Source organism: Acinonyx jubatus, chromosome C1, assembly GCF_027475565.1.
Source record: "Acinonyx jubatus isolate Ajub_Pintada_27869175 chromosome C1, VMU_Ajub_asm_v1.0, whole genome shotgun sequence".
In the NCBI taxonomy this organism is placed as follows: Eukaryota; Metazoa; Chordata; class Mammalia; order Carnivora; family Felidae; genus Acinonyx; species Acinonyx jubatus.
Window position 1 is genome coordinate 151,739,802 of NC_069381.1, and position 13,430 is coordinate 151,753,231.

The 13,430-nt window shown below is 35.2% G+C and overlaps 1 protein-coding gene across 7 annotated transcripts in view; it reads right to left on the reverse strand.

The window, feature by feature from the left end:
- LOC106982877 (sodium channel protein type 3 subunit alpha) overlaps positions 1 to 13,430 on the reverse strand; it is a 113,992-nt gene that overhangs the window by 7,633 nt on the left and 92,929 nt on the right. For all 7 annotated transcript variants that reach the window (XM_027055590.2, XM_027055589.2, XM_053215196.1 and 4 more), the window contains 6 exons: positions 13,229 to 13,349; positions 11,705 to 11,859; positions 10,783 to 10,956; positions 4,425 to 4,547; positions 1,651 to 1,923; positions 201 to 254 (listed from right to left, as the gene is read on the reverse strand). In XM_027055590.2, the coding sequence (XP_026911391.1) occupies positions 201 to 254; positions 1,651 to 1,923; positions 4,425 to 4,547; positions 10,783 to 10,956; positions 11,705 to 11,859; positions 13,229 to 13,349 (900 nt within the window). The remainder of the gene's footprint in view (positions 1 to 200; positions 255 to 1,650; positions 1,924 to 4,424; positions 4,548 to 10,782; positions 10,957 to 11,704; positions 11,860 to 13,228; positions 13,350 to 13,430) is intronic.

The following is a 13,430-nucleotide window of genomic DNA, read 5'->3' on the forward strand; positions in this document are numbered from 1 at the left end:
TATTAGATATATTTACCAGACATATATTAACAAAAATATCATCTTCATTTAAGTGCTTTAGCTTACGAGGATCATTTCTGTATGAAATTATAAATGTTCTTATTGCATCTAGTGTAAAATTCTGGGTCATTCACTTAAATTATTGCAAATGTTCACTATAGAAGAATCTAGTATCTATAAATAGTATGAGTGATACTTACATCTCTTGAGTCAACGGCTGCGTACATAATATCCATCCAGCCTTTAAATGTGGCCTGTGAACAATACATGTTTGAATTCTGCATTAAAAACTTAATCTAAGAATATGGCGTTTCACTATATGAAAATCTGATAGTGTTACTATGAGTAACTTTTTGTATAATATTGTAAAATTTTCTACAAAGAGGTTGAAATGTGAAAAAACAATTTTTTTAAAGGGGCGACTGGGTGGCTCAGTAGGTTAAGTGTCTAACTTCAGCTCAGGTCATGATCTCACAGCTCGTGGGTTCAAGTGCTGCATTAGCCTCTGCTGACAGCTCAGAGCCTGGAGCCTGCTTTGGATTCTGTGTCTCCCTTTCTCCCTGCCCCTCCCCCACCTCCTCTCTCTGTCTCTCTCTTTCTCTCTCTCTCTCTCTCTCTCTCTGTCTCGAAAATAAATAAACATTTAAAAAATTTAAAAAAATAGATTGAAATGAATTGAATGAAGAAATTAAATTGAAATAGAATATGATTTTATTTAGAGTCTGGAACTCATTTTCTTTGTTTCTCTTGGAAGATACTGTATTTTTTTTTCTACACTAAAATTTATCTGGAGGCTTGATTCATAAAATTGCCATCTTAGTCTCAAGTCCTTTTTATACAAAAACATAAGCTCTGCGATTCAAACCTGTGGGGAGTTTAAACACAACTCAATGGTTTTCATTAGCAAATAACTGATTAGTTAATATGTGGTCAACTGAGTCAAAATTATTAAACATTATACATTTTGAAATCTACCCATAAGATTTGTATTCCCACAAATACTAGAACCATCCTCCTTAGATGTTGGTACAATAAATTTCCTGGCTAATGATTTAATTTAGCACTAAAATATATTTAATTCATCAATAAACTATACATTGTTATTTTAACATATAAAATTGCTCCTTTGGCAATGACTGCTAAAGAAAACTAAAAACAGTATAGTGCAATAGTCCTCAATATATAATAAGAGAAAACCTAGCAGGGCGCCTGGGTGGCTCAGTTGGTTAAGTGACCAACTCTTGATTTTGGTTCAAGTCATGATCTCATGGTTTATGAGTTCGAGCCCCACATCAGGCTCTATGCTCACAGCGCGGAGCCTGCTTCAGTTCCTCTGTCTCCCTCTCACTGCCCCTTTCCCCTCTCTCTCTCAATAAATAAACATTAAAAAAATTAAAAAGAAAAAAAAGAAAAAACCTAGGAAAAAATACAAGGCCATATTAAAACATACTAAAAGCAGAACACTGCTATAAATACATAATAAGTTAACTGCAAAACATCTTAAAATCAAGTTCAGTTGATAATATAGGTGTTATCATCAACTACTTTTATACTGTCAGATATTAATTATTCAATCAAAGACCATCAGAGAAATGATCTTTTGTGAAACATTTTGAAAATGTTTTCAGAACTCATACAGTGGCAACTTACCACTTGAAGCAACGCAAGATAGCCAGCGCCAACGTTATCGAAGTTTACTTTGACGTTTTTCCATCGAGCTTGCTTGCCAAGAGCCTGACAGTCGCTCAGATTGTTGACTTCACTAACTTCAAACATGTTACCCGTTGTCGTGTTAACACAGTGGTAGAACTTGCCAGCAAACAAATTCACACCCATAATGCTAAAGATCAGCCAGAAGATGAGACAAACCAAGAGCACATTCATGATAGAGGGAATTGCTCCAACAAGAGCATTCACAACAACCTAGAAGAGGAAACGAGGGTAAGACAGCCGACAGATCGTTACAATGGAAACCATTCCTTTCATTTACTTATTTAATATTAAAATGGGCGTGAAAAGAGTTAAAAATCTAGGTGAGTAAGTTGTTTCTTGGATGTTTTCTAGGACATGTTTGATAAGGGAAAACAAACAGTGACACAGCTAAAGAGCTAAAGGATTTAAGGAAACCAAAATATGCCAAAGTGTGAAAAGAAATAAAAACCTGATATAGTAAGATGGAGTCAGAAAATGTTTGTATGCTGGGGAGAAAAGAAAAAAATGCATTAAATACCAACAGAAGAAGTAATCGTCATTCAGCAAAACATTTTAATTTTCAAAAGTGTTAATGAATGACTGATGATTTGAAAACAAGGTTAAACAAATCCTTTACAAATGAAGTATTAATAATGCCTTAAATCTGCATCCACAGATCAAGTCAACTTTTTATGACCATGAAGAATAGAGTTAGGAATTTACAAGGTTCTTTTTTTTTTCTCTACTGATAAATCCCAATTTAAAAAAGTATATTAAATGAGATAGAATTTATCTCTGGACATAAAAGTACTGAATATGTCCTCATTATTATTCTAAATCTCTCAAATGTTCACTTTGGGGTACATGTTGCTTCATCAACCTACACTGACCTGTTTCATGAAGGAGAAATCAAGTTACCTTTCCTCTTGTTAAATTCAAAAGAGCTTAAGTTGTATTTTGAAATCTCTAGGGAGGTTGACAGTATCTTTTCTTGTCTAATTTAATCTGATTCATATTGGACTATTTTGTTAGGCATGTATATTAAATAAAACTATTGTTTTATTTTAAAATACTGTAAAAGTGGGGCACCTGGGTGGCTCGTTCGGTTGTGTCTGACTTTGGCTGAGGTCATGATCTCACTGTTCATGGGTTCAAGCCCCACATCAGGCTCCATGCTGACAGCTCAGAGCCTGGAACCTGCTTCGGATTCTGGGTCTCCCTCTCATTCTGCCCCTTCCCCACTTGCTCTCTCTCTCTCTCTCTCTCTCTCTCAAATAAACGTTAAAAAATTTTTAAATACTGCAAATGTTATGTTAGAAATCAACACCAAAAATTTTTTAATTAACATCAAAACCTGAAATTCAAAGTTGTAAAAATTTCATATGCTACTTGTTTTATTTCTTTTAGAAATTAAGTCATATATATTATACTTGCCACATTTCTTTGTTACTAAAATTTGTATAAAATGACCTGCACAAATTTTCTTACCAAATAAATATATGATACATTTACCATATTTTATAGTGGGAATATTAATTCTGCCATATGGTTGAATTAAAATGCCAAACTATTTTTTCAGATTGGAGCAAATTTATAAGTTTCTTATTTTGTTCAATTGCTATCTCCCCTCAAAGAGGAATTGTTAATATGCAGCTGTGGATTCAGGACGAGGGCTTAAGTCAATAATGGCAAAGATTGGTTTGAAAAGAACTTGAAATTATATAATTTTTATGAATTTTATCTTGTCCTGTGACTTTTTTATCAAGTAGCAACGAAATGAAATTAGAATGTAAAACCAAATATTTGTTTGCTTACAGTGCTTCTGGAATGTCTGGAGAGTGGTTTCATTCTCCCTGATGAGTGAATCTCCAAGTCAAGGCTGAAGTGTTTTTATTGCTCCAAACAAACCTTCTAACATAAAAGCCCTACGGCCAGGGAGAAATTTAATAGCCATGTGCATTTGCATGCTGGGTTAAACAAAGCTGGCCTTTGCTAAATAGTATTTTGAGGGGCATGACAAAAGATTGTGTAACTCAATAAGTGTGTACTTTACATGTAGGTGCATAAAATATACACTAAAGAAGAGAGCTGGCGAGAACGATACACATGCTATGGAAAAAGTGAACCTCATTCAGAATGCTCTGTTAAAAGAGCAATCTTTAAAACAAACCCCAGGGGTTGCCTGAAATGCCAACTTTATTATTCCAACCCCCTATTTTGGTTGCTTAGGATGTATAGATTTTATCAGAGGCTACAATTTAGTGTTGTTTTCTTGTACAACAAGTGTTTTTTGTTACTCCTGTTAATTGAAGAAGTAAAGCACACAAAAACTCTTTACTTTTCATTCATTACCAGTGATTTCTGAGGAATCAAACTGCCCATTGGGAGGAAGAAACACCCTTACTAAGATGAATGTCAATAGTAAATAATCATTTAAAAATGCATAAGCAATGAAAAGAAATAAATGGCAGCACATTTTTTGGATGTTGTAGAAACATCCTTGAACTGTTATCAGAAGACTTGAATTCTAGTCCTGTTCTGCCACAGTTTCTGAGGACCTGCTTGTATAAACCTCGGTTTCATGAGGCTGGCCTTAGTGATCTCTAAGATTCCTGCTCTGAAATTCTGTAACTCTATGAACTAAATATCAGAAGAGTGTGGTACCCCTCTGTATCTAAATGATCACCTACATTTAATTCTGACATGAATCATCAGAGTTTTTTTCTTCTTACCCTCATGCCTTCAAACCGGGATAATGCTCTTAGAGGTCTTAAAGCTCTTAGTGTCCGTAGGGATTTAATGGCACCAAGTTCTGAGTAGCCAAGAGCGTTGGCTACCAAGCTAACCAAAGAAACCTACAAAACAAAAGATATTAATCAGTCCACCAAGAAATAAACTGTTGACTAAAGACATAGGATATGGTGTCTCTTCTTTAGTACCAACCACATAAAATTCAGACGTATCTTGGCAGCCTTCACCTTCCACATAGTGGGATCATCTTACATTGCCAGGCTCATCTGATGTCACTGCTTTTCTTACCAATGGAAACAGAGTCTTTGCTCATTTTTATAAACATCTGTAAACCCTTCAAGTTAGATATTTCACCCCATGGAACCCCTTTCAACCTGTGTATGTATAACTGATGATTCAGGATTTGATTCAAAAGCCAGATTCTCTGTGGATCTGTGCTTAATATCATTGATTGGAAGTTGTATTTCTCTCCTGAATTTATATAGTGTCTTGGTTATGTGTCCTGGAAGCATTTACCATTTAATAGAGTCAGTTGCTTAGATATCTTCTTTTCCCCTTCCAGGCAGGTCACATAAACTTTTCATGGACTGGCATGAAACATTCTTCTCTTACGGTGCCTAATGCTATCTGGCTGAATATGTTTTGTATAAATAAATAATGGGATAGTTTTACCTGAAAAAAAAACTTATCAAACTGTGTTGTAGTTTCACAATAATGAAGAAATATTTTCCCAAACTTCTGGACTTATAATTTAGTGAAATACATCTTCTGATATTTACACGTAATGAAATTTTAGTTAAATGTATGAAAGGTTAAAGAAGGCATGTCCTTTTTTGAGAGGAAGATACTTTATTTGCTTAGATTTTCTTTCGATATAGTAGCATATATTGAACATTTACTATATGTAAGGTTCTGTTCTTTTTTTAATTTTTTTATGTTTATTTATTTTTGAGAGAGAGGCAGAGAGAGACAGAGACAGAGTGCAAGTGGGGGGAGGGGCAGAGAGAGAAGGAGACACAGAATCCAAAGCAGGCTCCAGGCTCTGAGTGGTTATCACAGAGCCCGACACAAGGCTTGAACTCACAAACCGTGAGATCGTGATCTGAGCCGAAGTCAGATGCTTAACCAACTGAGCCACCCAGGTGCACTGCAAGGTTCTGTTCTAAGTGCCTTATGCACATAAATCTCAAGATGTAGATACTATTACTATTGCCTTTTCACTGGTGAGGAGGTTAAGCCCCCCACCTCCCCAAAAGAAAAGAGATGAAGAGGTAATAAGAGGTGGAGTTGGGACTTGAACCCAAGTGATCTGATGTCAAAACCATACCTTATCCTTTTGCATACCTTATCAAAAATTTGTTTCTCGTTTTGTAACAGGAAGAGCTTTAAGACCTCCAAGAAGATATTTGTTAGTCATCTGAGCCACAAAATACAGAAAATGGTTTGAGTGACTATCTTCTCAATTCTCAAGGACTGTACAAGTGCTTTCCTTAATGTGTAGGGAGGGAGGAGTTAATTCATTACATCCGCTGGATGCTTTAAAGGCATGTGAACTTAATTTCTTGTGAGAAAGGCTGTTGAAAATGGATCTGAATGAATCCTCCAACAGTCTTATGAGGTAGAATGGAAACAGTCATCTGCCCAAGAACACATGGTACAAAGCGTGACACAAAAAACAGAACTGAGCCTTTAAAGGCAAATGGAACCACTGTTCCCTCGTTGTTTAATTTAGCGTACATCTCACAGAATTTAACAGAAAAATAAATGACTAGTGGCAAGATAATTTATTGAGCTATTCATTTCTGTCTAGTGTTTGCTGCTACAGAAGACTGGAAAGATGGGAAAGGTTATTAGAGAACATGCAATCTTCTGTATTCTGGGCTTCTTTGCCTCAGGAAGCATTCACAGTTTCTTTAGGCCTCTGGAGCTGCTTTCAGAAGAGTTCCCTCATGCTCTCCAAGTCTTTTTATTTGAGAACTGGGAGTTTAAAGGGAAGTGGCTGGAAATTCCTCAAGACCTCAAGTAAGGAAGCTTATGCTTTGAGAAGAAAAGAAAGGCAATAGCCAAAATCAGAGAGTACTGGATGGATCAGAAATTCTGGGTTCCAAGACTGGGAGGGACCACTTGCATATAACTACCTCACCATGCCTGACTCTGAGTTCTTAGAGAAGTGGGGCACAAGTAACTGAGCTTCCTTTAATGGGCCTCATCCCATTTTATGTAGGATAAAAACTAATTTATTGAGGTAACTAATGTGAAAAACTTCATATACTTTAAGGCAATATTGAAAAAAATAATTTTAAAGATTTGCCATGCACTTAAAATTTGAAGATAATATCCTATATTGATAGCATGCTTTACAACTTACAATGGTCTTTTTTTTTACTTATTTACCTGTCTGAGAGTGGTCAAATGACTAGCCCAAGAAAAGGTAGCAAGGGGCAAGCCATGGCAGGAATTTAAGTCTTCTGTTTTCAAGGCCAATGTGTTTTCCACCTCAGAAAATATGTCCCCAACCTTTCAATGTATATTATTTTTGGTTTCATCTCTTTTGTGATAAATACAAAAGGCACTCCTGCTAATGTGTACAAAGTATAAGAGAAGCCCTGTGACAAAAACTGAATTTTTAGTATAAATTTACATGAATCCAGGTGCCTCACAATACAGCAAATTTATGAACCTGTTTGTGTTACAAGTTTCAGGAGGTTGGTTTAGTTGTCTTCCATACCTTTCCACGTTTCTGTATCAACGAGACTGAGAAAGAGAATTAATGCAGGAGGGATTTGATGATTTTGAAGAAGACCCTGGGAGTTCTGTGAGTGGTTAATGAACCAAGTAATGTGAATGTATTTCTCTTTAAAATGGCTTAAGATGATTTATTAAGTTCAGTATGAGCAAGTTGAAGTAAAAACCACAATCACCTCCATGCATTCCAATGATACATTTCATTCCAAATACTTGCATGATTTTTGATGGCAAAATCCAGAAGCATTCTCATTAAAGTGGACTAAAAGAATATGCCCACTACCAACATTTTTTTAACACTTTCTGGAAAAAGAAATAAGAGCTATATGCATTAGAAAAGTAGTAGAAATCATTATTTGCTGATATATTATTGTTGACCTCAACAAAACAAAGGAATAAAGTAAAAAACTATTATAAGAAATAATACAATTATTTTAGGTGCTAATATATGTTTTCATATATTTTTTAAAATGTTGTATAGGAGCCTTTGGAACTATATAAACTTTAAAATATTAACATGAGAAAGTATAAGTATAATTTATTATTGTTTTAAGAACAGAGAGCACTGACCCCACCAGATGTTAAAACCAATTATAAATCTGCAGTAATTCAAGTTGTTATGTTAATAGACAAAGAAATGAATGAAACAAATAAAATCCAAATTAGACCCAAGACATGCTGAGATTTACCATGTAATTAAAGGTAGCGTTTCAAAGGAGAGGTTAAAAAAAGAGAGAGAGAGAGAGAGAGGCAGGCAGAAATCATTTTGAAAAAAATAGTGTCGGATCCTAATCTCACACCTTACACCAAAATAAAAATTAAATGGATAAAGAAACAAACAAAACTCCATCTATAAAACTGGGGAAAAAACATGAAAAAGTGTTTTAATAATCTTGACATGACAGGGTCTTCAGAAGCATCAACAAACCAAGAAGGGAAAAAAATGAGACTGATAAGTTTGACCAAATCAATATGAAACATTTCTACATGACAAAAAAACAAAGTCAAGAAACAAAAGCCCAAATAGGCAAAACAATCATACCACATACGACAAAAGATCTTATTTTTATTTTTATTTATTTACGTATATTTTAAATGTTTTGTTTTATTTTTGAGAGAGAGAGGCAGAGACAGAGTATGAACAGGAGAGGGGCAGAGAGAGAGGGAGACACAGAATCTGAAGCAGACTCCAAGCTCTGGGCTGTCAGCACAGTGCCTGATGCGGGGCTCAAACTCATGAACCATGAGATCATGACTTGAGCTGAAGTCAGACGCTCAACCGACTGAGCCACCCAGGAGCCCCAAAAGATCTTATTTTTAGATTTTATTTGTTTATATCTTTATGTTTGTTCCTTCCTTCCAGAGGGTGTACGCTCTAACAGAGCTTGATCTGTTCATGTTCACACCTCCTTTGTTTAAAATGGCACGTGGCCCTTTTTAGGTGCTCAGCACGTTTATTAAATAAATGAATGAATGTTAGGAGGTTGGATAGGTAGCCCACTGCAGTCTACATTTACTTTTAGGTAGGGAATTGAAGAGATCACATTTTTACACAGATACATTTTTCAAGGTTTGAAACATGTTCCTTCTGGTTTGAAGTACTTCACTTACACCTCAGATTTTTTTTTTTAACTTTCTGTGGCTGTTTATTTATGTATCTTTTTAACAGCAATTTACCTGATGGACTGTGAAGCCCTTTTAAGTATGTTTTACTTGTACTTTCAAGAACAGTTTTATGTCTATGATTACTTTAGCTTAGTGGACCCAGTGGTCTGAGAACAAGTTAACTGAGGTTATATTAATTCACATATTTCAGCCCTAGCTTTGTGAAGGATAGACCCTAGACCCATTTAAGGTAACATAATTTGTCCCAAAGTAGAAGGCTTTAATTACCCAGTTCCAGCCTACTAATTGAGACTCACTAAAAGGGAAGTAATTTTTTTTAGCAACATTTTTTGAAATTAAAGTTATTCATTTAGACATTACTCAATAGATACTTCTATATCTATATTAGGTGTCTCTAAGGATACAAACATGATACAAAACCCCTGCTATTGAGAGATTTTAGCATCTTATTTATATTTCCTATATGGGGCAAATATATGGAAATACTTGAAGTAGAATGTAGTATTTTAGTAAATGTAAAATTTTTAGTAAATGTAAATATTTCAGTAAATTTCAGAATTCTCTGGATAAGTTCTATCACATTTGTAAATGACCTTCATGCATGACAAGATCTTTCTGAACCAGAGAGGATTCTTAAATGTATTTAAGTGTTCTTCAGGGAGAAGCTGGAGATGATAATAAGTGCTAAATCCCAAAGCCACAGTCTGAAAATACAGTATTACATTTATAACAGATAGGAAACTCATGGGGTGAAGGAGAACTGAATTGAGAATCAGGAAATTTGGACACTAATCTCAGCTTTGTTACTAAGTAGTTGTATTATCTTGGGAAAATTATTTAAACTGAGGCTTCAGTTTCCTAATGTCTAGAATAAATCCTAGATATTCTTTGAGGCCCATTCCACTGCAGATCATAAGAATATTAAACTTCCCTTATGGATAGCTTTTCAGGGTAACATTGAGACTCATTTCTTTTGTCCATTAAAGGCCAACCATGGGAATTAGAAATCATTTCTGGTCCATTGAAGTGATCTGGTAGCAGATTTCTTATCAACTCAAAGGGTTAAACTATAACGTTGGTTATAGTATTTATAAGTTATGCATGCGTGGGAAAAAGGGGAGTAGAATTTAGATAGGCCCACACTTGTCAAAATGATAAAATGAATGCACACATACAGCAATTATTCATTCATATTGGCAAGTGTTAGGGCTAAAAAGTGCTTTCTGATTGCTAGGGAACAGCTAGAGATGGTGCTTGAAGTACCTTGTTTTTTGGGGGAGGCTGTGAAGCTTTGTGCAGTGGAATATCAAAGACTACAAAGAACCAGATGACTGTCATTTTGCTCCAGTGTTTCTTCATCACTTGGAATGAGAATAGGGTGCAAGTCAGAGAGATCCTATAACTAGTGATGTTTTTATGACTACTGACCCCAGGGTAGTCAGATTCAGAGCAGGGCTCCTATACCTAACTCTCTGCATGGTGTATGTCTGAAGAGCTACTGGGATATCTACTTACTGATTTAAGAGTGGAAATGTATTTTATTGTCTCTGTGGATATGTGGCTGAATGAATACAATCGATGGGTTATTTTAGCATTATTTAGTAACAGGTAGTCTAGAAAGGAATTAAAATGCAATCTCACAATCTCTGGCCCCAAATCTATCTTAATTTTACCTCCTGGAGATTTTTTAAAAACTGTTAATAATTTAAGAGCTTAGATCTGTCAACTAATAGATTTTTAGCTATTCCTTACCTTGAGGTCCTTAAGTTTCAGAAAAAGAGCTGTCTGCTTATGGCACAGAACACGCACTTTCTTTTACATTTACTGTAGGTTTTTTTTTAACTGCATAGTTGTGTCAGCATTAGGGAGAGTAGGTTCTCAAAAGTCAAGGTTTTAATATAGAAATATGTGAAATGTCAAACTTGCCTTTTTAAAAATAATTTCATAAAAATCACTCAGGATACTTACGTCGACAATCAAGAAATCTAGCCAGCACCAGGCATTGGTGAAATATGTTTGAAATCCATAAGCTACCCATTTGAGGAGCATTTCCAGAATGAATATATAAGTGAACACCTTGTCAGCGTATTCTAGCATGGTTTTGATAGTCTTTCGCTGTTCGATGTATATATCTTCAAAAGCCTGTGAGTCAAAAATACTTTTATTTTACTTGAATTACTTGCTTCCCTCAAATACTTGATAAAATTGCTTAGTATAATATTGGGCACAAAGCAGTAATTTGATAAATATGGGTTAATATCTGACAAACAGACAAATTCTGAAGACTAAAACTAACAGAAAATGTTGGCAAGGAAATGTCAATATCTTTACTGATTTAAATGTTCTTTCTTTCCTATCTCTCACCCTCAAATCTCTGTCTCAATTACTGCCATAAAGACATGCTTTTAGAGAAGTAATATGAACTCAGGAAATAACTAGAAGTTCTGTTAATGAGGGATCGACTTGGCCTATTCCAACATTACTTTCATTGATTCCCTGAATGATCTGTCTTATTTTGAAAGAATAAACTGATTATACATAAAGAAAACACAATACACTTTTAGTCCATAAATGTTAATATAATTATTAGGGAGAACTGGATGGTATTTGACATAGAAGTTAACGTAGTTACAGAATGTCTCTGTAAGTGGTTGTCTCAGTGAGGAAAACATCTATTAGATAAACACCAGATGAGAAATTCCATCTGGCAGTTCATAGTTTTGATTTATTCTGTGCTGAGTTTTGCATAGTTAAACTCTGGGTGCCAAGCTCTGCAAGGCATAGATATACCTCCTTTTTTGCCTCTTAAACTCAATGTATGTTTGTGGTATTTTCAGAGCATTAGCTATTTCACTAGAACCTGATTCTTACCACTTTGCATTTTACTTACCAAAGCACCACTGCTGAGAAGAATCATGAAGACAATGAAAGTCTCAAACCAGTTGTGTTCAACAATGCTATAGCAGGTTTTCCGAAGATTCCACCAGACCTTTCCTTTGCCCTCTTCTATACTTACTTGACAGAATGGAAATTTTTTAATACATCCTAAAAGATAACATTAAATACAATAAATTAGAAATGTATATATATTTTGTACAAGATATTGATTCAACAATCCCATACATTATTGAGTGTTCACCACAATACGTGTAGTCACAGTCTGTCACATGCATAGTTATTACAATATTACTGACTGTGTTCTCAGTGCTATACTTTTCATCTCCATGATTTACTTATTTTATAACTGGAAGTTCATACCTGTTAATCCCATTTTGCCCATCTATTTTGCCCATCCCCTTACCCACATTCTTCACTTTCCCACCCACCTCCATCATTCCTAGAAAATATATTTTAATCTTAAATAGGAAAAAGTTAAACTTTGTTGCTTTCTCCCCATGCCAGTCTCAGATCATCATTTACAGGGGAACTGGCTACTTCATTCCCTAGTTATCTTTAGCATCTTTCCTATAAAATGAATCATTCTCAGACTTATATATTCAGCCAGCCACCTAAAATTCAAGGAATTACTTTATCAAGAGTTGCATGAGTATAAATGTTTTAATACTAGTTAGAATCGCTCTTTGCCTCAAGGCCATTGATGGAAATAGGTTTGGGGGAAAACTGCACTTTCAAATTGTTTATTAATTCCTTGATGTGATCCTGAATTTTTTACTTCCTTCTTTTCATGTACAGAAAAGCCCCCTGTTGTCCTAGGTATCAGCCACTGTCATTTTTCCCAAGCTAATTTATTTTCAGCCTCAGTGCTTTTCTTAGTTACACTATGACTCATCTTGTCAGTTAGTATCTCTGTTCCTTTGTCCTCCCCCTCCTAGTTTTCATGTTATTTCTAATTCTCATCCATTCTTCTGCTCTCTCTGAGCTACTACTCATTGGATTAAATCCAGTCACAGTGAATCAGCAAATCTTTATTGATCTGTGTGCAAGACACTATACTGGTCTCTGTGAGAACAACTACTGTTTTCCCTGTCAAAACTCTACAAAACATCCGCATCCCCTAACAGCTCTGGTCACAGCACAAATTAACCACATTTGAAACTGTGAAGGATGGGGTATAATTATTGTAGCATCTATAAATCAAATCACAACATTGTCAATGAGGTCTGAAGGGACTGCAGTCAGTATCAATAAGATGACATTCCAGAACGCTATTTATCTCATAGGGTTAGCCTCTCCACATTCTGGAGGATGAAACGAAAAACAAAAGACATGTCAAATCACTGCTATTCCACTGTAATCTGGAAATATAGATAAATTAACTTTTCAGAAGAAAAGAAAAAAGCAAAGATAAAGTGTCTTTACCATTTCTTTAAAATAGTTCCCTCAAGTGAAGTATTTTCAGCCACTGTAAGAAAAGAAGATGCATTGCATTTGAATCATATTAGAAATTATTTACCTTCAGTAAAACAAGCTTCTGGTTTAAGGTCTTCCTCAGGCTCCATTTCAGCTTGTTCACCTTCCCGTGGGGGAGCAACATCCACTGTGCTTCCTTCAGATGAGCTGGTTGCATTTAATTTCTGGAAACAAAACCCCATTGCAAATTGTGATTTTTCTCCCCTTTTATTCAGCTAATTTGGAAACTCTTTGTCATGGTGTGA